Source organism: Notamacropus eugenii, chromosome 7, assembly GCF_028372415.1.
Source record: "Notamacropus eugenii isolate mMacEug1 chromosome 7, mMacEug1.pri_v2, whole genome shotgun sequence".
Lineage (NCBI taxonomy): Eukaryota > Metazoa > Chordata > Mammalia > Diprotodontia > Macropodidae > Notamacropus > Notamacropus eugenii.
The window spans coordinates 38,915,004-38,941,662 of record NC_092878.1 but is presented as its reverse complement, the minus strand read 5'-3'; the positions used below and the strand labels follow the sequence as shown (position 1 = coordinate 38,941,662).

At 37.0% G+C, this 26,659-nt stretch overlaps 1 protein-coding gene across 2 annotated transcripts in view; it reads right to left on the bottom strand.

Annotated features, from left to right (window-relative positions):
* Nucleotides 1-26,659, bottom strand: part of LOC140513412 (cation channel sperm-associated auxiliary subunit beta-like) — a 257,769-nt gene that overhangs the window by 198,475 nt on the left and 32,635 nt on the right. The window contains exons 3-6 of one of the 2 annotated variants that reach the window (XM_072623090.1): nt 18,583-18,671; nt 16,867-17,013; nt 4,510-4,570; nt 881-976 (exon numbers count right to left, since the gene is read on the bottom strand). In XM_072623090.1, coding sequence (XP_072479191.1) covers nt 881-976; nt 4,510-4,570; nt 16,867-17,013; nt 18,583-18,671 — 393 coding nt within the window. The remainder of the gene's footprint in view (nt 1-880; nt 977-4,509; nt 4,571-16,866; nt 17,014-18,582; nt 18,672-26,659) is intronic. The other variant, XM_072623091.1, reaches the window with a different exon arrangement.

Genomic DNA, 26,659 nt, shown 5'->3' with positions numbered 1-26,659 from the left:
CAGGAAGGGGAATATGTGTTATTGCGTATACCTTGCATGCAAGTCCCCTTTGGATATGCCTTATAATGTATATGTATATGTGTGTGTAATGGGTACTTTACAAAGTATTCTTTATCTATGCTTACATATGGTTGTTGTTCAGTTGACTCATGACCCCGTTTTTATCTTTCTTGACAATGTAACTAGAGTAGTTTCTATTTCCTTTTCCAGGTCATCTTATAGGTGAGGAAACTGAGACAAGCAGGGTTAAGTGACTTGCTCAGGGTCACACAGCTAATGTCTAAGGCCAGATTTGAAATCAAGAAGATGAATCTTTCTGACTCCAGGCTCAGCATTCTTTCCACTTCACCATATAGCTGCCCCCAATTACATGTGGAGTTCTTCCTATTAAAGCTACTACCAGGGCACCTACCTCCTTGTAAAACCCTATACCAGCAGATACCTCCCTTACTTCCTCTCATATTCTTTAAATGTGTGGATACAATTCCATTAAAATGAGCATGGGAAAGCCCCTTCTCTAGGTTCTTCTTTGCAAGTGGGTACCTTCATACAACTTTCTATGCACACATGCCAAATAATCTTTACACATCTAAACATAATAAGCAAATCATGTGTGTGATCTTGGGTGAACTCTTCCTGCATCTAACCTAGAGTATGGAGCTGGTCCAGATGACCTCTAAGCTTGCTTCTTTCCAGCTTTAGCATTCTGTGAGCCTACAAGGTTTTGGTTTTTTGGGGGTTTTTTTTGGGGGGGGGGGTTGCGTCTAGAGGAGACAATCCTGATTTTTCACCATAGCACACGTAAAGGTAAACAACATTTCAACTTGTTGTTACTCACTCACTAGTGAGGGTGTACATTTCTTTTGTCTTACAGATTTACCTCGCAAAAGATCCAGCAGTGTTCCTTCAGTGGTGTAAGTTTCTAATCCCTCTTGAAGACTAATGGTTACGAACCATTCTTGTATTGGATTAATGTCTGTTGGCAAAAACAAAAGGATGGAACATCATTAAATGGAAAGAGAATATGTGAACAGTTCTTTTTATATCCCATCAATAAATGCAACAAATAGAATTGTAGATGGTTTGGGAAATTACTATGGACTAAGAACTTTAGGCCTGTTCCGTCTACTTATATTTCTAAAGAATACCTTGCACATTGTTGCACTGTACCATTATGAGCAGTCAAGAGATAGTACGAGCTTGGGTAACTAGGAAAAGCTTTCTTTCCCATATACAACCTTCTGGTTCAACTTGCTATAGTCACTTAATTATTATCATGTAAACATTTTTCTCAACACATTTCCAAATTCTACACTCATCTGCTGTATTTCAGTGATTCAGCTCTATTTCATACGCCTTTATTTGTAGCTTTGCATCATCCTCACTTGATTTTTCTATATTACCAAAAGATTATAACTTGTTCAATTGTATTGAGTTCATGTAAGTCAATCAATGAGCATTTATTAAGTGCATACAATGTGCCAGACACTGTGCTTGGATCTGGAAATTAAAAGACAAAAATTACAACAATAGTACCTGTCCTCAAGGGGCTTCCATTATATTGGAGGAAACAATAGGCATATAAGTAAGTTCCTACAGAATAAATGCATCATAGCTTTGGAGGGTACTAGCAAGTAGGAGAATCAGGAAAGTCTTCAAAGAGATAATGGAGCTTAAGCTAAACGACTGGAGATGGGAGATAACGTGCCATGTATGAGGAATAGCAAAGTCAGTTTATATACACAGAATGCAGGAAGGGAATTATTTTAGACTCTCTTTCTCTCTCTCTCTCCATATATACATATACGTATGTGTGTATCTACATATATATATAATGAGTTTATACATATATGTGTATACATGTATATATGTATATAGACACACACAAACATAGGTGTATATATATATATGATTATACTTATAAGTATAGTATACTATCACATATACATATATGTGTATGTGTCTATATACAATATACATCTTCATACAATGAGGATGGAAAAAGAAGTTGTGAAGCTTGTGAAGGTCTTTATGTGCTAAATAGAGGAGATTATATTTTATACTAAAAGCAATAGAGAGCCCCTGGAGTTTACTGAGGAAGGAAGTGACATGGCCAGACTTTCATTTGAGGAACAATACTTTGACTGCTAAGTGGAGGAAGAATTAGAGTAGAAAAAGACCTGTGGCAGGGAAGCTATCACAATACTTTGGACCAGAGACGATGATGGACTTAGTCAAGATGATAGTTACGTGGACGGTAAGAAGGGCAAGGCAAGAGGTGTTGTGGAGGTTAAAATGCGAGAATTTGGCCACTAATTGGATATGTGAAATAAGGGAGAATGAGTGGAGAATAATGTCGAGTGTGCAATCCAGAGATACTGGAAGGATAGTGATCCTCAACCGAAATAGTGAAGTTTAGAAGAGGGATAGGTTTATGCTAAATGATAATAAGTTCTGTTGTGAATATATTGAGTTTGAAATTAATATGAGATATCCATTTTAAATATCCACAAGGCAATCAGGGAAGCAAGATTGGAACTCAGGTGAGAAAGCTGGGCTGGATAGATAAATCATGAAATCATTTTCAAAGAGATAATAAATAAACTGAGAGAGAATGAAAAGAGAAGAGAACCCACCAAAACTTCTTGGGATCTACTTACAGTTAGAGAAATGATATAGATGATGCTTCATTCAACAAAGGAGGTTGAGGAAAAAAGCCATGAGAAAGGTAAAAGGAGAATCAAAGGAGAAGAAAGAGGTGGAGAAGGGAAGAATGGCCAAGAGTAGTGGTGAGGAACATGCAGCCTGGAGGACACATGTGGCCCTCTACATCCTCATGTGTAGCCCTTTGACTGAATTCAAACTTCATCCTCGATAAAAGGATTTGCTCAGTAAAACTTGAATTCAGTCAAAAGGCCCCACCCAAGAACCTAAAATGCCACAGGTGTCTTAAGGTCACAAGTTCCCCACCCCTGCCCAAGAGGATGGGGGTTGGTTAGCAATGTTGAATGCCACAGAGGGGTCAAGAAAGATGAGGACTGAGAAAAGACTATCCAATTTGGCAATTATAAATTTGGTAACTTTCGAGAGAGAAGTTTAAGTTGAATTACGAGATAAGAAGCCTGATTGCTGTTTTCTCAACTAAGAGAAGAAATTGAGGAAGAAAATGTAGACAGGATTTTCCCCTCCTTGGACTTTAGCAGAAAGGAGAAGACAAGATACAAGAACAATAACTTACTGGAATGATAGTGATGGTTGTTTTGTTTTGGGTGTTTTTTTTAAATAGGGTAGGCTTGGCCATATCTGAAAGCAGTAGAGAAGGAACCAGTAGATAGGGAGAGATTCAAGATGGGGAAAGGATATTAATCAGCTTAGTAACCTGCTGGAGAAGATCACAGGATCATAGTATAAGAGCTACAAGGGCTCTTAGAGATCATATAGTCTAATCCCTTTTTTTAGCAGAAGAAAGGACAAGAAAGGAGATTAAATGGTTGAGCCAAAGTCACAGAGGTAGTAAGTGGAAGGGTCAAGATTTGAGCCTAGGTCCTTAGACTTTAAATCTAACACACTTTAAAACTATAGTACTATGCTGACTCTTTAGAAGGAGAGTGGATCAAGGATACATATATTAACATATGTATTCATGTGTTCTATATAGGATACATGAGAATAATGAAATGCATATTAATATATAATTCTGTCTCCATTACATGTATATGTAAGCAGCAAAGCTATGGGCTGTCCAACCAATTGCATATCATAGTCCAGATTATAGAAATTTTTTATTCAATTTGTTTTTTCCTCTGTTGATGATTAGGCTGATTTATATTTGAATGGTTATAAGGTTCATTTAGGAAACTGTTCTGAAGTATTTTTAGGCTGGATGCCATTAATAACAATATAATAATCTTGATCATAATAACTAATGTTTATATAGCACTTAAAGGTTTGCAAAGCACTTTACAAATATTATATCATTTTATCCTCACAGCAACCCTGGAAGAGATGAAATTATTATCCCTATTTTACACATGAGGAAACTGAGACAGACCAAGATTAAAGGGCTTACCCAGGATCACAGAGCTAACAAACATTTGAAACTAGATTTGTGCTCCAGTCTTCCTGACTCCTGACTCTATACAACGCCACCTTAGAGTAGGAGCACTAGCACGATGTTGCCCTCAGTAGGGTGCTCTCCTTCTGTTTGATCTCCATGACGGCAGTCCTCTATAACAGTGGCAAATATCTTTGCCAAGAATATCTCATTGTTTTTGCCTCACTATGTAAGTGATCATCAGAGGGTCACTGAACACAATTGTCTTTTATGACATCTACCAAGGAATATTACATGAGATTAGCAGCTTTCAACTACGCCAGTTGCACATCCAATATTTATTTCAAATGATCAGTATCATCATCATCATCATCCTCATCATCCTCATCATCCTCATCACCACCATCATCGTAACTAACCTGTAGGTAAAAAGAACCACCATAGTACATTGTTACCTTCATTAAGTGTAATTAACTTTCTGGGAATTTCGAGTTTCCAAAAAGTCTGATCCTTTTCCTTTAAAAAAAAAAAAAGAGGGCAGATAATGTTTTATAACATGTCATAAGAAAGTTAATTTGAAATCTTACACTATCACAATTTAAAAGATTTAGATAAGTAAATTCATAAGCATTGTTTCTTGTAGCTTCACTTTTTCCTCTGAATTAATTCTACCAACTCAGTGAAAAGAAAAATAGAAGCATATAATTCCACAAATAAATTAATTGGAAACCCATCCCCCAAAGTAATTAATGATATCATAGTTTGATACTAAGATAATAGTAATTATCTAACTCTACAATGACCTTGTAAGATTAGCAATTAAAGTATTATTATCCCTATTGCACAGATGAGTAGTATAAGGTTCTGAGAAAAGTTAATTGGCTTTCTAGTAAGACCCCATAGCTGGGAAGTGTGGGAGTCAAATTTTCAAAGCCAGTTTGTACTGACTCAAGTCTGACACCATATCACATTGCTCTTCTGTGTGTTTGTGTCATGCATAAAATCCAAAATTTACCATCATGATTACAAGTACTATGACATTAGTGTCAAAAAAAAATCTATTTCTAGCACAGAAATGGGCAATTTGTGACTGGTCCCATATTGCCTGAACACAATGTCTTCCATAAAGAAGGTACTCAATAGGTGTTCAAAGAATAAATGAATGAACAGAACAGAACAGGAATCTTTTCAATAATTAGGAAGAAGACTAAGACTAAGGGCCCAGACACAACCTTGAGAATAGGGCAGAAATGTCCTTAAAAAATGAACAAATCATCAGTTGTTAGACCTCACAAAGGTTTACTTTTTCCTATGTAAGAACAAACTATCAGCCCAACATTAAGCTACTTTATCAAGATTTTTGTTTGATAAGTATTGTAACTCTGATTTCCCTTATTCAGAAAAATAATCTCAAAATAACTGTGGTTTAGACATTTATCTGTAACATGCTTAGGAAAATCTAATTATATCTTGTTGCCTCAGTTTTTATGCCCTACGAGGTAGTGGTGTTTGTCATTAAGATGCTGCTCATCAAGTTAAATGGATAAACAGTCACCACCTTAAAATGGGTGTTTGGGGGCTTCTTGCAAAATCATTTAACAAATAAAGACAATTGTACCACAACTATAGAAGTATCACAATTGAAATTAAGATAAACTGGGGCAACAATGTTCTGAGCATGTTCAATTTATTGATAAGGCTAGTAGTTACCAATAAAAGGGGTCTTCAGTCCCTCAACAAGCCAAAAGACTGCCATGTGGGGCTCACAAGACTTCTTATACTTTAGGAAAAGTGAAGAGAAATAGAGCAGCACAGAGGCAGGATGTCAGAGTAAGCCATCTGGTTTCTATTGGTTGAAGGGATGAGACTTTCTCCCGGTCACTAGGAAAAGCTGATTGATTGTGTCTGCCTGCATCCTTACAGGGACAGCTAGTGATGCAGAGATAACCAGTTTCCTTGACATAAAAATAAAGTGACTTTACAGGAAGAAATTTACAAACTTAATTCTGAGGCAAAGAAATGTGACAGGTAGTTACACAAAATGTTGGTAAAGATACAGAATGACATCAATTACAAAACAGAATTATTTAATTTTCTAAATTCTCCACTTCTCTTTTAATCAATGTGAGACATGCTTCCCATGGATCATTTATCTATAAGCTAATTCTATAAGATTCCTAACATAGTTATTATCAGTAGTACATATTACCAATAAGCTTTTCTGGCATAAGTTTGGAACTAATACAAAGTCTAAAACAGGATTTAAGGTAGAAGGCAATATGGGTACATTTACCAAGTGTGGCAAATAGGCTATTTCCAAGTAAACCAAAAAAAAAGATTCTACCACGGGTCGCTTGGAAAGGGTAATTGTTTCTGATATAATTTGCTGAATTTTGTGAAGACTGTAACTATTTCCCCAGGTTGCTTAACATGAGAACCACAAAACTGATTAATCGCAGCACAAGTCCTTCCCTGAGTTGTAGTAAGAATATCTAAAACTGTGTGATTTTGCAAAGCCATTTGAGCCACAGAACCTTTGTCAATCTGTAGTGACAAGATGGACTCACTCATGGCCAGAGTCAATTTTTCAATTTCAAGTGAGAGACTGAAACACTAGGAGCACTCACCAAGGACTAATTTGAAAGGGGAGATTTGCATATCACTGAGGTAATCAAGAAAACTCAGCAAACATAAACACCATGAAACAAAATAATACAAAGTATTACAAAGTAATACAAAGTAATACAAAAATGATCATCAATTTAACTACCATCAAATCTCCTTGCATCCTAGTAATACTCTCCAATATCCATTTAATCAGTACATTTCATCTGGGATCCCAATGTAGTTGTCTGGTCCCTGAAAACATTTTCTCCTGGACATTCTGGAATAGATTTCATTCTCAGGGCAGCTTCGAAAAGGGGAATCCCCCTAAATAGATTTGATTCTTTGGTTCTAAGTCATTTGCAGAGACTATTCAATACAATTTATTACAACCTTCTAAATTTGATTTTCCAACAACTAGCTCATGTGGTCAAAACCAAATCAAACCTTATGGTTCTGATCCTTAGTTACAATAATGATATAAGAAGAATATCAAATTAGGAACCTATAATTCACTGAAAACTTCAAAGAACTTCAGAAGTTATAGTTCACTTGCCCCATTACCTTTATCTAAACACTCTACCTCATATGGAACTGCTATCAATAGGCAGAAGGAAAAATTTTAACAAGAATTTATGAGGGTCTGACTTGTAAAATGGATCCTTCTGTTTCTTAAAATTGTCAAACAGATAAAATATTTTCACCATCTTCACAATTATTAATGGAATTTTATACATAAAATCCTTAATCCAATTTTAAAAACTTATTATCCCATTAAAAACATTTGGAAGTCAATTATATACATTCTAGTTCTTAGAGAAAATGGTCTGTTCCTATTTTCTCAAAGTTTTATCAAGAAATGGACACTGGACAAGGGAGGCATTCTTGAACTCCTGATACTCCATTTGAATTTTTAAAAAAATTTACATCTTTGTCTTAGAAAATTTTTTTTGCATCTTTGTCTTAATTCTCCCCCTAGAAGGATGTTATCTTCACATCATTCTGGAGTAGTAAGATATTTCAAGGACCAGACCTTAATGACAAATATATAACTACTAATAAGCCCAAAAATGTATTTACTTAGTTGCTTAGGATACGGATTTGGCTATCAATTCAGATTGAAAACCATGAGAATTTTCGTACTTGTATCCTATTATAGTAGTGCAGGGATGCTGCAGTATTACAGCAAGAAGATTCATTGTATTAAAAAAAATTACAACTTTACCTGTCATGGTTAGAGAGATTTGCTACAAAAGGAAAAAGCAGGGACATGGTTGTAACAGCATCAACACTGGTCCTTCAAGCCTAAGCCTAAAGGTACAAAATGGTTCAACATAGGTATGATAAAATAAAGCATCCTTAGTTCTGTTTAAATTCAGGAGTCATTAGAACAGCCAATTTAGAAAAGCCAGACATATAAAAAACATATAGAAAAGCTACACATTGTTCACAGAGTACCATATCCAGCCTTAGAACTAACCAAGAGGAAAACACTCCTGTTCAAAAAGGAACTAACACAATGGGGAAGCTGAGTCAAGATGATCTTACCTTTGACCACATTGAGGTCATTCCCTCAACTTTACCAGACACTGACATCTCCCTATACTAGTTGTTTAGACTGCAGCATAAGGCATTTCCCTTGAATAGTGAATTACTGACAATAATAATTCTGACATTTATACCTGAATTCAAAAACTCAAAGCAATATCAAATGATAATCCCAAGAGATTTTTTTATCTCATACAGCAAGTTTCATTAATCACAGCTTAGGGCTAAAGGCTGTTATTATTATTTCTCTCTTGTTTCAACAATAGTTAAAAATAAAACTATTTTGTCCTGTAGGACGAGATAACTTTCTCTACTCCTCTACCTTTATTTCTTATTTCCTAGTTGCAAGAACAATGTTCAACAGCTGTTCCTAAAACTTTGAGTTCTAACTTCTCTTCATCCCTCCCTCCCCACCCATTCCCTTTGGGAAGGCAAGCAATTCAATATAGGCCACATGTGTGTAGTTTTGCAAATGACTTCCATAATAGTCATGTTGTGTAAGACTAACTATATTTCCCTCCATCCTATCCTGCCCCCCATTGCTTCTATTCTCTCTTTGGATCCTGTCCCTCCCCAAGAGTGTTGACTTCTAATTGCTCCCTCCTCCCATTGCTCTCCCTTCCATCATCCCACCCACCTGACTTATCCCCTTCTCCCCCACTTTCCTGTATTGTAAGATAGGTTTTCATGCCAAAATGAGTGTGCATTTTATTCCCTCCTTTAGTCAAATGTGATGAGAGTAAGCTTCGTGTTTTTTCTCTCACCTCCCCTATTTTTCCCTATACTGAAAAGTCTTTTATTTGCTTCTTTTTTGAGAGACAATTTGCCCCATTCCATTTCTCTCTTTCTCCTCCCAAGATATTTCTCCTTCACCACTTAAATTCATTTTTTAAAGAGATGATCCCATCCTACTCAATTCACCTTGTGCTATGTGTGTGTGTGTGTGTGTGTGTGTGTATGTGTAAACCTACCAACTACCCAGATACTGAAAAAAATTTCAAGAGATACAAATATTGTCTTTCCATGTTGGAATGTAAATAGTTCAACTTTAGTAAGTCCCTTATGATTTCTCTTTGCTGTTTACCTTTTCATGCTCCTCTTGATTCTTGTATTTGAAGGTCAAATTTTCTTTTTAGCTCTGGTCTTTTCATCAAGAATGCTTGAAAGTCCTCTATTTCATTGAAAGAGCATTTTTTCCCTTGAAGTATTATACTCAGTTTTGCTGGGTAAGTGATTCTTGGTTTTAGTCCTAGTTCCTTTGACTTCTGGAATATCATATTCCACGCCCTTCCATCCCTTAATGTAGAAGCTGCTAGATCTTGTGTTATCCTGATTGTACTTCCACAATACTTGAATTGTTTCTTCCTAGCTGCTTGCAATATTTTCTCCTTGACCTGGGAACTCTGTATTTGGCTACAATGTTCCTATGAGTTTCTCTTTTTGGATGTCTTTCAGGAGGTGATCTGTGGATTCTTTCAACATTTATTTTGCTCTCCTGTTCTAGAATATCAGGGCAATTTTCCTCGATAATTTCAAGAAACATGATGTCTAGGCTCTTTTTTGGATCATGGCTTTCAAGTAGTCCCATAATTTTTAAATTGTCTCTCCTGGATCTATTTTCCAGGTCAATTATTTTTCCAGTGAGATATTGAACATTGCATCCTATTTTTTCATCTTTTGGATTTGTTTTGTGATTTTTTAGTTTCTCATACAGTTGTTAGCTTCCATCTGCTCCATCCTCATTTTTAAAGAATTATTACCTTCAGTGAGATTTTGAACCTCTTTTTCCTTTTGGCTAATTCTGCTTTTTAAAGCATTCTCCTCATTGGCTTTTTGGACCTCTTTTGTCATTTGGGTTAGTCTATTTTTTAAAGTGTTATATTCTTCAACATTTTTGGTCTCCTTTAGCAAGCTGTTGACTTGCTTTCATGATTTTCTTTCATCACTCTCATTTCTCTTCCCAGTTTTTCTCCACCTCTCTTACTTGATTTTCAAAATCCTTTTTGAGCTCTTCCATGACCTGAGACCCTTGCATACTTATTTTGGGGGTTTTGGATGCAGAAGCCTTGACTTTTATGTCTTCCTCTGATGGTAAACATTGTTCTTCCTCAACCGAAAGAATGGAAGAAAATACCTGGTCACCAATAAAATAACCTTCTATAAATTTATTTTTCCCTTTTTTGGGCATTTTTTCAGCCAGTTACTTGATATTTAAGTCCTTTGTCAAGAGGAGGGTATGCTTGAGGGACCTGTAAGCTCTCAGTTCCTCCAAAGTGACCCAGTCAGGGAAGAGTGGTTTACTCCTCTCCTGGCCTATGCTCTGGTCTGGAAGCAGTTACAAGCTTTTCTGTCCAGGATCTGTGAGTAGAATTCTGTCTCCAGAGCCTCCACTGGCTCTACTAACCAGTACTTCTCACCCCAGAACCACTGATCAGGCCTAAGATCCAGATCAGCTACTCAGTTCCGCCAGGGTTTTTAGGCCAGGGGTTCCAAAAATGGCCATTGTGCCACCTGGGGCCACCTGTTGACAGTGCTAGAGCAGGACTCTGCTCCCTTTCTCACTCAGGAGAAAGAGCTTTCTCACTGACCTATGAAGCTGTCTTTGGCTTTTGTAGGGATCTGGGAACCACAGATGCTACATGTGACTCAGTGTCCTGAAGTTGGCTCCAGTCCTGAACCTGCCACACTGCACACCTAAGGCTGTGCTACACTCCAAGCCCAGTGCAACAGACCTTTCATTTCAGCCTTCCAGCCTGTCTTGGGCTGGAAATCTCTTTTACTCTGTCGTTTTATGGCTTCTGCTGCTCTAGAATTTGTTTAGAGTAATTTTTACAGGTATTGTATGGGCTGTGGGGAGAGATCTTCTACAGGTCCATTCTTCTACTACACCATCTTGACTCTGCCCCCTCAAATCTAGATTTTTAATCACTAAAGGTAATACTTGAAATCTCAAAAATAATTTTCATGAATCATCAGTTGACAGGACTTACAAATTTGAAGAATACTGCTAAATTACCTCAGTTTCAAAGACTTTTGGTGTCACCCATAGGTCCCCATAGCTTTCTCTTTACTTACTTTTAAATCACCACCTCAAAAAACCAAATCAAGAGGTTTTGTGCTCACAATCTAGCCTCCACTCTCTCACTTGTCTCTGAGGCTTTTTTGGTTTTCTTTCTTTTATCTTTTTCTTTAAATTTTAGACTCAAATACAAAAATACAAATACAAAGTAGAGAAATGAAAAAAATAGCATAAACTTAAATACAAAGTAAGAAAAAGCATTTTATATGCATAGCAGAATATGAGGATCCAAAATATGGAGGAATAAAATTTTATTTCAAGAAAGTCTATATGGGGGGGCAGAGCCAAGATGGCAGAGTAGAAAGACAGACCTGCTCTAGCTCTCCCCCCATAGCCCATAAAATACCTTTTAAAAAAAATGACTTTAAACAAATTCTAGAGCAGCAGAAGCCACAAAATGACAGAGTGAAAGAGATTTCCAGCTGAAGACAGCCTGAAAGGCCAGCAGGAAAGGTCTATTGTATCAGGCTAGGAGCAGAGTGCAGCCCAGCCTTGGTGGCACCACATAGCAAGGACAGGACTGGAACAGACTTGAGGGCACAGAATCAGGGGTAGCAGCTGTGGTTCCCAGATTTCTCAATCCTCAAACACCAAAGACAGTTTCAAAGGTCAGTAAGAAATCCATTTCACCTAGGTGAGAGAGGAGTGCAGTCTGGTCCCAGTCCCAGGGCAGCAGCAGAATCCACTTTTGGAGCCCTCAGTCTAAAGACCTTAGGGAAAATCAAGCATCTGATCTGGGTCTCAGGCCTTAGTGGTGGTCCTGAGATAAGTAGGAGCACTGGTGCTGGTATGGTGGAGCTGATGGTGGCAGTGAAGATAGAATCCTACTTGCAGATCCTTGGCAAAGAAGGGTGCTTGTGTTTACTCACAGACCAGAAAACAGGTCAGGAGAGAAAAAAGCTCCTCTCCCTTGACTGTGCCACCTTGGAGGAACTGAGAACTTCCAGGTCCTTAGGGTGTACCCTCCACTAAACAAAGGCCTCAAAATCAAGTAACTCACTAGGAAAATGCCCCAAAAGTGGGGAGGGGAGAAATAAGACTATAGCAGGTTACTTTCTTGGTGAAAAGGTATTTTCTTCCATCCTTTCAGATTAGGAAGAACAAAGCATACCATCAGACGGAGACATAAAAGTCAAGGCTTCTGCATCCAAAACCTCCAAAATAAATACACAATGGTCTCAGGCCATGTAAGAGCTCAAAAAGGATTTTGAAAACCAAGTAAAAGGGGTGGAGGAAAAATTGGGAAGAAAAATAAGTGATGCAAGAATACCATGAAAGAACTTGCTAAAGGCAACCCAAAAAAATACTGAAGAAAATAATGCCTTAAAACATAGACTATCTCAAATCCAAAAGAAGTCCAAAAAGCCAATGAGGAGAAGATTGCTTAAAAAGCAGAATTGGACAATGGAAAAGGAGGTTCAAAAGCTCACTGAAGAAAATAATTCTTTAAAAATTAGAATGGAGCAGGTGGAAGCTAATGACTTTATGAGAAACCAAGAAATTATTAAATAAAACCAAAAGAATGAAAAAAATAGAAGATAATGTGAAATATCTCATTGGAAAAATAATTGACCTGGAAAAAAGATGCAAGAGAGATTATTTAAAAATTAGTGGTCTACTGAAAGTCATGGTCTAAAAAAGAGCCTAAACATCATCTTCCAAGAAATTATCAAGGAAAATTGCCCTGATATTCTAGAATCAGAGGGTAAAATAGAAATGGAAAGAATCCACCGATCACCTTCTGAAAGAGATCCCAAAAGGAAAACTCCTAGGAATATTGTAGCCAAATTCCAGAGTTGCTGGGTCAAAGAGAAAATATTACAAGCAGCCAGAAGGAAACAATTCAGGTATTGTGGAAATATGATCAGGATAACACAGGATTTAGCAGCTTCTACACTAAGTGATTGAAGGGCTTGAAATATGATATTCCAGAGGGCAAAGGAGATAGAAGTAAAACCAAGAATCACCTATCCAGAAAAACTAAGTATAATACTTCAGGGGGAAAAATGGAATTTCAAAGAAATAGGACTTCCAAGCATTCTTGTTGAAAAGAACAGGGCTGAATAGAAAACTCAGCTTTCAAATACAAGAATCAAAAGAAACATGAAAAGATAAACAGGAAAGAGAAGCCTTAAGGAACTCATAAATTTGAACTGTTTACATTCATACATGGAAAGATAATATTTGTAACTCTTGAAACTTTTCTCAGTTGGAAGGATTATACACACACATGCAGAGGGAGAGGAAGAGAGAGAGAGAGAGAGAGAGAGAGAGAGAGAGAGAGAGAGAGAGAGAGAGAGAGAGAGAGAGAGAAAGAGAAAGAGAGAGAGAGACAGAGACAGAGACAGAGACAGAGAGACAGAGAGAGAGAGAGAGAGAGAGAGAGAGAGAGAGAGAGAGAGAGGGAGGGAGGGAGGGAGGAAGGAAGGCAGACAGATATAGAGAGCACAGGGTGAGTTGAATAGGAAGGGATGATATGTAAATAAATAATTAAGGGGTGAAAGAGGAATATATTGGGACGAGAAAGGGAAAAATGGAATGGGGCAAATTATCTCTCATAAAAAAGGCAAGGAAAAGCTTTTTTAATGTAGGAGAAAAGGGGAAGAATAGAGGGGGAAAAGTGAAGCTTACTCTCATTACATTTGGCTTAAGGAGGGAATAACATGCACACTCAATTTGATATGAAAATCTATCTTACTCTGCAGGAAAGTAGGGGAGAAAGAGGGTGAGGGGATGATAGAAGGGAGGACAATTGAGAGGAAGGGGCTAATTAGAAGTAAACACTTGGGGAGGGATAAAGTCAAAATAGAGAGGAGAAAAAATGGGGGTCAGGATAGGATGGAGGAAAATATAGGCAGTCTTTTGCAACATAACTGTTATGGAAGTCATTTGTAAAACTACACATATATAGCCTATATTGAATTGCTTTCCTTCTCAGTGGGGATGGGTGGGGAGGGAGGAAGGGAGAGAGGTTGGAACTCAAAATTTTAGGAACAAATGTTGAGAATTGTTTTCACATGTAACTGGGAAATAAGAGATACAGATACTGGGATATAAAAATCTGTCTTGTCCTACAAGAAAATAGAGGAGATGGAGATGAGGGAAGGGAGGGGTGTGATAGAAGGGAGAGTAGATTGGGAGAAGGGGTAATCAGAATGCATGGTGTTTTCGGGTGGGAGGAGGGGAGAGATGGGGAGAAAATTTGGAACTCAAAGTTTTGTGGAAATAAATGTTTAAAATTAAAAATAAATAAATAAATTGGGGGAAAAATTTCTACCCAGTTTTTCTTATCCTTACTTACTTAAACTTTCTCTCTTCCTTTCTTTTTATATCCTTCTAAAACTTCACCTGTCTTGTTTCTTTCATATTCTGATTTAATACTTCCCTTATTTCCTTGCTTAATTCCTTTCATCCTTATTTCTCAATCATTTCCAAAACTATCTATAGAACCAATCTCCACTGAATTTCTTCTTTGTAATGTAACACAAAAAAATTTCTTATACAAGCCCAGTTAATTGCAATAGTGTTGCTTTTAGGGTTCTTAAGAGCTTAAAACACGTTGTCTTAGGCGATTTCTTTTGATAACCTTGCTTCTAGTTTATCTAAATAATTGTGTTCTGTTAACATCATTTACAGAATAATAATACAGAGGTAATAGGAAAACATCTTTTGAAACTTAATTTCCCTTACTTTTTAGTTGCTCCCTGATTCAAACAAGCTTCTAGAAAAGAGCTAGTAATGGGAAGTTCTTAAGTGTTAAATAAATTTAAACTGCAAACTGCAAAATCTATTATTTAATTTCTCTAATCAGTGAATTCACTTTCTTCCATAGCACTAAAACTATAAATCTGTCACTTTCCAAAGAAAGAGTGATAAAAGATCTAAGTATTGTTTCCATGTAACTTTGATTTTTTATTTGTTCTTAAAACAAATTCTACAGAGTATTACCTCAAAACTCACTAAAATATTTCAGCATTTATAAAAAACATTGAAACCATATTTTGGAAATCCACATTTTGGAAACATTTGGAAATTACATTTCAGTCACAAAATTAGTCTCTGGTTTATGATGCCATAAATTTCTGCAGACTGGGAACAAAGATTCCTTCTTATCTGTGTCTCTTATCTGCCTTCCAACTTGGCCAGAGTTAAAAGACAGAGAGAGACTTTCTTTATGAAGAAAAAAGTTTTCACTCCTTCTCCTTTGGCTGACCAAACCTGCAAAAAAAGCTAGTCTGACATGCAAAACACAGATAACATGACAAGACAAACACAGGAACACTTGTGGTGTGCACAAGTGGAAGTCCCTTTTCAGGACAGATTTGGGGCTTTTCTTATATGCCTTAGGCCAATTTTTCCCTATTTTTAGTTACCTTCTTTTGAATTGGGAATGAAATTTCTGTTTCCAGGCTTCCCTAACCCCTTTTTGAATGGAAAATATCCCTCTGACTTGAACTGGGGCTCCCTTTGAAGAAAATTCTCCAAGGACCATCTAATGGCTTCCCTGAAGGGGTGTAGTTGGTATGCACCTTCCTTTTCCAATTAGGAAAAAAACCCTGTTTCCAAGGTTTCCCCAATCTATTCTTGCCCTGAAGAGGTGCTAACAATGCATGCTTTATGTCCTGAGAGAAATTTCCTGGGTTGTATAGTCATTTCCTGCCAAATAGTTGAAATGAATGCAAAAACAACACTAAGACAAACAAGCAAAGTTGCAGCTTTCCCAACAGCAGCCTTTACCTTTGCTGAAGTTGTTTGAAACTGAGAAGGAATCTGATCTTCAAGGTAGCCTCTTACAAAGAAGGCTCTTTATGAAAACATCACCATAGTACTCTCATGAATTTTCTCAGAGAGGCCACCCCACGAACTCCTGGTTGAAAGCTCATCAGTTGACCCAACTGAAATGAAGGTGAACTGAGGCAACAAAGTTCTGATCATGTTCAATTTATTGGTAAGACTAGCAGTTACCAATAAATGGGGTCTTCAGCTCCTCAGCAAGCCAAAAAATTCCCAGGTTTTCAAGACTTCTTAAATTTTAGAGAAAGTGGATAAAAATAGACCAACACATAGGCATGACACAGGATTAAGTGATCCAACTTCTATTGGTGGAAGGGATGAGGATTTTCTCCCTTGTAACTAGAGAAAGCTGGTTAGTTGTGTCCACATGCATCATTGCAAGGACAGCTAGTGGTATAGAGATAACAGGTTTCCTTGATATGAAGATAGAACCAAAATTTTACAAGGGAACAACTTATGAACTTACCTCAGAGACAAAGGAAGAAAAAAAATAAAGAAATTACTAAACAAAATATCTCACTTAACAATATCAGAATGGAATGATGTTGACATCTGAGAAAATAAAACTGATTCTATTTTGTAACTGATTCATTCTGTATCCTCAACAATATGTTGTATAACTGCTTGATATTTCTAGAATGACTGATCCAGTTCATCTTTTTTTTCAGTATCCACTAACTAAAACACTAAAAATATTTCCTTTACAAAAATAAAGTTGCTAATGGAAAGAAATCACATATGTTGTGTTAGGTATCACTGCTAGAGATAAAATATAGAATAAAATTACCTTTGAGAAATTAAAGTGAAAAATACCAGTGTAAGTACTGTTTTTAACTGTTATACTGGGAGTGATTCCTCTTGAACTGAGCAGCCTTATGGTTTTTTCTGCATTTTCCTTAACTTTCGATCCATATAAGAAAAAACATCTCACAACCTTTGGGGGGGAAATCAAAATATCAAAGTAGAGGAGGGATAGATGGGAGACTCATCTCAATCTATAAATAAGGATTAGGATAGCAGGAGACAGAATAGAAGACTATTTCCAATTTCTCTGACAATGATAAAATGACATTAGACTATGTTTACACCTGTGTACAACCACATTTTGGATCAGAGAAGGATCAGCTTTCAATAAAACAGATATTATAAAAACAAAACTACATCAACCCAATGGCCCATTTAGTTTTCAGTACTCCTATAAAATGGTTACTTGGATATGTAGAGTGGTAATTGGAGAGGCATTCATTCATTCATTCATTCATTCATTCATTCATTCATTCATTTAGAATCATCTCTTCCCAACTCTGAAAATATAGAATGTATCCAAATAGAATATAATGCCATTACAAAGTCTGCATTGAAACCACCCCTATCTAGGCTTAACTAGAGGAGAACATTTTTTGTTTAAACCAAACAATCAAAACTGAGTGTGAGTCTATACACCTCCTTGAAATAACAAAGTCATTGTATGAGACCAGGCCATGTGCTTAGCAGTGTATTTTTAAAAAGAAACTATCACAGAATCACAGAAAGAGATTCTGAATGCCTGGATTGGAGAGACTGGAGCAAGCATAGTATTTTGGGCATTCTTAGAGCAGAGTATTCAATTATGGCAGAGGAGGAAGATATTAACAAGAATCATTGGCTCCATACACCCTCTTGGAGAGGAAGGCTTCCTCTGAAAGAAATACCATGAAAAGGTCAGCTATTTTCCTAACTTCCTTTTCCTAATTCCTCTCTATCCAAAGACAGTAATATAATAATCTGTTGTTTCATTACTCAACTGCTCCCAGTAAACTCAAATTTTGTCTCAACAATAATGAGATTAACTAGGAGAGCAATTTGAATGTAAGATTAAGCAATGATCCTAAACTCTATCTGTACTGGGAATTTTCCTGAGTGCTCAGAGTAGTAAAATCAACTCAAAACTTTTCATCTAATACAAACTTCCTACAGTCAAAAGTAGGGAACCAGGTGGATATTTGTGGACATTATATTAACCTCCAAGCTTAAAATAAGCTAATTTGTGTAAGAGGGCATCACACTATTGATCATATCCCATGTATAACCTATATCAAATTTCTTGCCTTCTCAATGGGGATGGGTGGGGAGGAAGAGAAGTTGGAACTCAATGATTTAAAAATGAATGTTAAAAAGTGTTTTTACATGCAAGTAGGAAGTAAGACATACAGACAATGGAGTATAGAAATCTATCTTGCCCTACAAGAAAATAGAGGGAATGGGAATAAGAGAAGGAAGGGATGTGATAGAAGGGAGGGCAGATTGGGGGAAGGGGTAATTAGAATACATACAGTCTTGGGATGGGTGGAGGGGAGACATGAGGAGAAAATTTGGAACTCTAAATCTTTGGAAGTGAATGTTAAAAACTAAAAAATAATTTTTAAAAAAGAAAGTACAAAAATTAAAATTAAAACAAAAAACAAACATACATCCAAAAACATGATGAAGAAAAGTTAATATATAGGCTATGAATATAACTTACCAAGTTTTCTGAGGAAAGATATAGCTTGATTATATCAGTATATTGAACCAGTCCAGTGGAAGTACAGGCTAACGTTGCTGGGGTAACTCCTAAATAATACACAAATAATACACATAATGCCCAATAATACACAAAATAATACAAGTACAAGAATATATGTACATTGATATACAACAATTTCTACTAAGACCTTAAGTTTGAAAAAGGTTGATGATGACTCATTGGGACTAGTGGAGAATTAGTGCAGTTTCTTTATGGGGCAGAGGGAAGAGGGAGAAATTGGCCAGGCAAATGGAAAATCACCTAATTGGAGAAGATCTGTCAGTGATACATAGCTACCATGATCCCCAAGTAAGACTTCAAATGTTGAATGATCAATCAAAAAACATTTATTAAATGCCTACTGTGTGCTAGGTTACAAAAAAAGTGACAAAAGACATTCCTTCCCCTCAAGGAGCTTACAATCTAATGCGGGAGACAACATGCAATCAAAGTGAGCCCTATACAGGATAAATAGGAAATAATTAACAGAGGGAAGGCACAGGAATCAAGAGGTGTTGGGCAAGCTTCCAGGAGAAGGTGGGATTTTAATTGGGACTTAAAAAAAGCCAGGGAGATAAGTAGTTGGAGTGGAGGAGGGAGAATGATCCAGGTATGGGGGACAGCCAGAGAGAATACATTAGGCCAAGAGATGGAGTGTCTTGTTTCATGGAACAGCCAGGAGGTTAATGTCACTGGATCAAAGAGTACATAGTGGGGTAGAAAGTCTAAGAAAGTTAGAATAGTAGAAGGGGACTAGATTATGATTACTATATTAATATAGTTTACATTAATATAAAATGATTAATAATGTGATTGATAATGTTTTACTTTTCCATTGAACTTTACAAAAGTGTTTTCCTTAAAATAATCCACAATATAAAAGTACTATAAGTATTTGTATCTTAGATATTTGAAGTGATTCACCCCAGGCCGTACATTTAGTAAGCAGAAGAAATGGGAATTGAACTCAGGTCTTCTGATGCCAAGACCAGTGCTTTCTCCACTGGATTGTGCTGCTTTGAAGAATGAAGCCAGAACTAAAGCTCACTGAGAAAGATCCCCCTTCTCCACCTCTAAGCTGAAATAATGATCAGCAGTCCAAAAGGCTGTCTCTAGTTCTCAATTAGGAATCACAGACACTGAATTAGAAATGGAAATACTTAAGTGAATTTGTAAAGGATGGGTGGTAACAACAGTTATCCAGTCATTTTAGAGAAATCCTTTATTTAATTCATATAAGAATGAGGATCATGTGATATCTACTCCTCCCACTCCTTCCTCCACATTTACATATTCTTCTTACACATATTAAGATCCTCCCTCTTAAATGAGATCTTAAAAATAGCCTCTGCCACAACCTGAAGCACCAACCAATAAAATCATTATTATGGCCCATTTTTTGGTAATCTAACTGGGGCTTTGGTATACTCTTGCAGTTTAAGAGAAATAAAAGGGTAATTAAAAAAAATCAAAAGTAAATAATAACCACTTCCAGGATCTGTTGATTCAATAGTTTTCAGAAACAGTTTTGAAAGCCTGATTCTCTTCTCTCTACATATGAAGTTCCTGTAACACTGAACCAACTAAAGTCCAGACTGCACAGTGTGAATCTTATCTCACTGTTCCCCAGAAAGACAAAGAACCTGAGTGAAGACTATGTATCAATGTCTTCCTGTACATCACTGAAAAGAACTATACAACTGGTCTCAGATCTCTAGGTGTCTCAACAGACAAAGTACTAGACCTGGAGATAAGAAGACTTGTGTTCAAATCCAGCCTCAGATATCTTAACCAATACTGAAAAAGTTACCTAATTTCTGCTTGCCTCAGTTTCTTCATTTGTAAAATAGGGATGATAATAGCACCTACCTCAGCATTATCATGAGCATCAAATGAGATAATATTTATAAAAGGCCTACCACACAGTAGACACTATAAATGCTATCTATTATTATTGCGAATTGGAAGAGGAATCCTAGTAGACAAGAACAATAAGAAACTTTTGTCTTAGATAGTGATTATGAGGTTCTCCCTTACAAAATGTCACTGGTGCAGTACATAGAAGGGCGGGGGGCTGCAGAGACCTCATTAAAAAATCACAGTTTTACAACTTCATCATAGAAAAGCACATAGATCCATAAGTATCTTGCTTTAAAAAAATGTTTCTAAAGTAAAAAAACAATGTGTTACAACTAAGAATAACTTCCCTTGAAAACCTTAATATCACCCTAAATGGGAAAATGCACATGTAGTAGAATAAAAAATTGATATTCCTAATAAAAAAAGAACCATGGAAAAACTTTGAAATAAAAACACAATGGTCTAGAGAAATGTAGAAAGTTAATTATAGGTAATTGCTATGTCCCTCCCCTTGTTGATCTTGAGGAGCCCAGAGACTATCTCCCTGGGAAAAACTCTAGAACAGTGCAAGCAGCAGAAGGGGTAAACAGACTCAGTCTGAGAGGTTAGAAAGCTCACTAAGGAGGGTTCCTCTTGCTGTGACCAAAGTGGGACCAGTGAAGGATCAGAGCTGTCCCAGACAGTCCCAATTCAACAAACCAGGAGAAGATCCTGAGCTCCAGGGGGAAGAAGCCAGCAACTGCCAACACCAGGACTGTATGCTTGCCTCACTGCCCCACTGCAATCAGGAAGACACTAGCACATTCAGCTGAGCTTGCCTATGCTCTAGCTCAGCAAAGAAGCCTCTGTATCCAGACCACCCTTCCCCCATGCTTAATGAGGTAGCTCCAGGGTAACTGTGGGGAAAACCCAAAGAGACTTCACCTGGCCTCTGCTTTCCAACACCAGCCAGCTTAGCAGCAGGTAAACTGCAGCATTTTAGTTTCAAGCTGAAAGAACCAGAGGCCACAACACACAGAGTCTCAAGTTTTAGGCACAAGAATGGTGGGACAGAGCTCCCTGTGCCACAGATGCAGAGATTTACTTTAAAAGCCAGGAAAAGGGTCATGCTCATGAGTAAGAAGCAAAGCAGAAAAGAAAAGACCATAGAATCTTTCTATGGGGACAAGAACCAAAACACAAATAACAAAGAGGTCAGCATTGAGACTGTACTCCCATCTGAAACTTTAGAGAGGAATATGAACTGGTCTGAAGCACAAAAAGCCTTCTTGGAAGAGCTCAGGAAGAATTTTAAAACCCAAATTAGAGGAATAGAAGAAAAACTGACCAATGACTTTAAAAATAGGAAAAAAGAATTCACTGAAGAGAACAGCTCCTTAAAAAGGAAAATTGGACAAATGGAAAAGAAAGTACAAAAACCAACTGGAGAAAATAATTCCTTGAAAGGAATAATTAGACAGATGGAAAAGGAGATGCAAAGCCTAACTGAAGAAAACAATTTGACAAAAAACTAGAATCTGGAAGGAGAAGCTAATGAATCTATGAGACATCAAGAATCAGTCAAACAGAATCTAAAGAATGAAAAGATAGAAGAAAATGTAAAATATCTAATTATAAATCAACTGATCTGGAAAACAGAGGCAGCAGAGAAAAATCTAAGGACTATTGGTGTACCAGAAAGCCATGATGAAAAAAAAGAGCCAGAATAATATCATCCAAGAAATCATCAAGGAAAATTGCCCAGAAGTCCTAGACTCAGAAGGCAAAATACTCATCGAAATAATCCACTGTTCACCTCCTGAAAGGGACCCCAAACTAAAAATATCAAGAAATATCATTGCCAAATTGCAGAAGTATCAAGTGAAGGAGAAAATACTGCAGGCAGACAGAAAGAAACCATTCAAATATCGACGAGCTACAGTCAGGATCACACAGGACCTTGCAGCTTCCACATTAAAAGACCAAAGGAATTGGAAAACGATATTCCATAAGGCAAAGGAGATGGGACTACAACCAAGGATCAATTACCCAGTAAGGTTGAGCATAATATTTCAGGCAAGGAGATGGACATTTATGAAATAAGGGATTTCCAGACCTTCCTGATGTAAAGGCCAGAACTCAATAGAAAATTTGATCTTCAAACACAGGTCTCAAGAGAGGCATAAAAAAGGTAAACTGGGGGGAAAAAAAAAGTTGTTCCACAATATGGGCAAACTGTTTATATCCCTATAAGGGAAGATAATACATGTTAATCTTGAGAATTATATACTTATTATTATTATGAAATATGAAAGAGATATACATAGATAGAGTGAGTGGGTATAAATTAAATGATGTGATGATAACAAAAGTGATTTATGGGTGCAAAGGAGTTGCAATGGGAGATGTGAAAAGGAGGCAGAAAAAATAAATTTCACCACAGGAAGAGACACAAAAATATATTACAGTAGAAGGAAAGAGGGGAGGGAGATGAGCATTGTTTGAGAGGTACTCTCATCTGATTGGATTCAAATAGGGTACAACAAATTCAGTTAAGTATAGAAATACAATTAGCTCTATAGGCAGTAGGAGAGGAAAGGGAAAAGAAAAGAGAGGGAAAGCTAAAAGTAAGGAGAAGAGGATTAAAAGGGAGGGAGTTGAAAGAAGGGAGGGAAGACTGAGGGAGGCAGTGGTCAAACATTAAAACTCTGTGGAGGGGAAAGGAGAAGAGAGCACTAAAAGCATAAACAAGAGGAAAGGGGATAGTGGGAAAGACGCAGGTAGTAATCATAACTGTGAATGTGAATGGGATGAACTCTCCCATAAAACAGAGATGGATAGCAGAATGGATTAAAAACCATAATCCCAACAATATATCGCTGATGTGAAACACATTTGAAACAGGGGCATACACACAGGGTAAAGGTTGGAGCAGAATATTTTGTGCTGGTCCCTCCCCAGCATGGGCCCCAGACAGTGGCAGCAGCAGCAGGGAGGCAGCACTGCCTGGGAGTGGCCAAGTCAGGCAGCAGCTTCCATCCTGGGGCTTAAAGCCCCTGGGGAAATTGAGCACCTGATCTGAACCTCAGCCCTGAGTGGCAGCCCTGCCCCCACCTAAAACTCTTGGGGGAAATGAGCAGCTGATCTGACCCTCAGCCCTGAGCACTGTCCTGAGGTGGGGAGGAGCACTAGGATCCTCTTCTTGACAAAGGATTCAGAAGTCAAATAACTGGCTGGGGAAATGCCAAAAAAAGGGGAAAAAAATAAGACCATAGAAGGTTACTTTCTTGGTGAACAGGTATTTTCTTCCATCCTTTCAGAGGAGGAAGAACAATGCATACTGTCAGAGGAAGTCAAGCATTCTGCATTCAGTACTTCCAAAATAAATATGCACTAGGCTCAGGTCATGGAAGAGCTTGAAAACTAAGTCAGCAGCTTACTAAAGGAGATCCAAAAAATGCTGAAGAAAATAACACCTTTAAAAATAGGCTAACTCAATTGGAAAAACAGGGCCAAAAAGCCAATGTGGAGAAGAAGGCTTTAAAAAGCAGAATCAGCCAAACAAAAAAAGAGGTTCAAAAGTTCACTGAAGAAAATAGTGTTTAAAAATGAGAGTGGAGCTGAGAGAAGCTAATGACCATATAAGAAACCAAGAAATCACAAAACAAAACCAAAAGAATTAAAAAATAGAAGATAATGTGAAACATCTCACTGGAAAAACAACTGACCTAGAAAAGAGATCCAGGAGAGAAAATTTAAAAATTATGGGACTACCTGAATGCCATGATCAAAAAAATAACCTAGACATTATTTTTCATGAAATTATCAAGGAAAACTGTCCTGATATTCTAGAACCAGAGGGCAAAAATAAATATTGAAAGAATCCACAGATCACCTCCTGAAAGAGACCCGAAAAGAGAAACTGCTAGCAATACTGTGGCCAAATTTGGAAAAAAAAACAGAAATTCTTCCATTTGATTTTTAAGGTCCTTCATAACCTGATCCCTCCCTACCTTTCTAGACTTTTTACACCTTTTACCTACCATCAGCACCATATACTCTGAAATAACCTCCTAGCTATTGCTCACACACAAGACATATCTCCTCACTTCCTTTACTTTCAATGACTATCCCCCATGTCCAAAATGCTCTACCTCCTTGTTTCCACCTCCTAGATTCCCTACTTCCTACAAGTCTCAGCTGAAGTCCTACCTTCACAAAAGGCCTCTCCTAGTTCTCCTTCATTTTTGTGTTTTCCCCTCCAAATTATTCCCAATTCATTCTGTATATAACTTAGTTATTTAAATGTTGTCTCACTCACTAGACTATGAGCTCCTCAAGAACAAAGACTTTTTTTCTTTTTCCTTTCTCTGTATCCCCAGCATTCAGCATAGTGGCATAGAGTAGGTACTTGATAAATGCCAAAATATAGTTACTCACACTATTTACTGGAAAACGCAAAAATATTTTAGAACCTAAATACAACAGTATAATTGAAACTCATGACTTCATGGCTTCTTCTCTCCACACTTTTCTAAAACTAGGTTGTCTTTTTAAATAATATTTTATTTTTCCCAACTACATGTTAAAACAATTTTAACATTTAAAAAAATTTTTTAAGGTCCAAATTCTATTTCTCCCCCTATTCGATTCTCCTCCAGTTATGTTGTATGAGAGAGAGAGAGAGAGAGAGAGAGAGAGAGAGAGAGAGAGAGAGAGAGAGAGAGAGAGAGAGAGAAAGAGAGAGAGAGAGAGAAAAGAGGAAGGAAGGAAAGGAGGGAGGGAGGAAGGGAATGAAGGAGAAGCACAGGAGAGAGAAAAAGTGAAAATAATATGCTTCAGTCTGTTTTCAGACAGTTTTCAGATCAGTTCTTTCTCTGGAGAAGGATGGCACGTTTCATCATCAGTCCTTTGGAATTGCCTTGGCTCACTACATTACTGAGGCTAGCTAAATCATTCATAATTCTTTATCATACAATATTGCTGTTAGTATGTGCAATGCTATCCTGATTCTTCTCACTTCACTTTGTATCAGCTCATGGAAGTCTTTCCGGGTTTTTCTGAAATCATCCTGTTTGTCATTTCTTATAGCACAATAATATTCCATCACAATCACATACCACAACTCGTTCAGTCATTCCCCAATTCTAAAAGACTGCTAGTCTTAAGACTAGAAGTTATCATTAGGCCAAGTTGGTCACTCCCTAAACCAACTTAATGAAGAATATAGCTGAGCTTTCATTTTTTAATAGCCTTTGTCAACTCAGCATGATAATAAATTCAAACCAGTAAAAGAGATGCTTTGTTTCTATGCTTGGTAAATAAACAATTTACAGTGTGAGAAAAAAAAATTTTAGGGAAGGAAGGAAGGAAGGAAGGAAGGAAGGAAGGAAGGAAGGAAGGAAGGAAGGAAGGAAGGAAGGAAGAGATTAAGATTTCTCCTTCAGACATCATTGTGCATGGTCACCTTGCCATGAGCCTCTATCTCTCTACAATGACTAGTAGATGTGGGGGTTAAACAGCTTTAGATATTTGGGGTTAATCTCAATCCCAAAAAAGAGCCTGCCTAGGGAAATCTCTTTTCCTCTTCCTTTCTAATGAACTGCTTATAATGAGGAAACTGCCTAGGGAAACTTGAAAACAATCTATTAAACTAGGCAAGGTTTAATGCTCTTGACATTCAGTAGCTAGAACACAAGGACTCCCTTTTTTCATAGGCTGGCTTCACATATTTAAAAAGAAATAAAGTTTTATGGATCTGTGAAATTAAGGTTTTGTTAGAAACCTAAATGCTTAAATATAAATGGCATATTAGTATATGAATTACTTGTGATGGTTTTAACATGATTTGAAAATCATAGTTTTAATATGATTTCATTTTGTGATAATAATTTTCATGTGTATAAACTTCTACATACCCTGAGCTGATTCAGAATGTTGGACCTCTATCAGATTAAACCACATTGGGCTAGGTTCCAATTATTAGTTATTTTTCTGTGAGTTGGGTTCTAGATTTTTGTGCCATATATGTATATTTGTTTCATTGATCTCCGTTGTTGTGTTTTTAATTCTATGGCTTTTTAAAAAAGGGATATTACTCCAAAAAAACATGCAAAAGTGTTAGCTTTCAAAGAGTACACTACAATAACTGCTAGAGATATTCCAACAGCTGTTGTTATGGGGAAGTCATGAATTT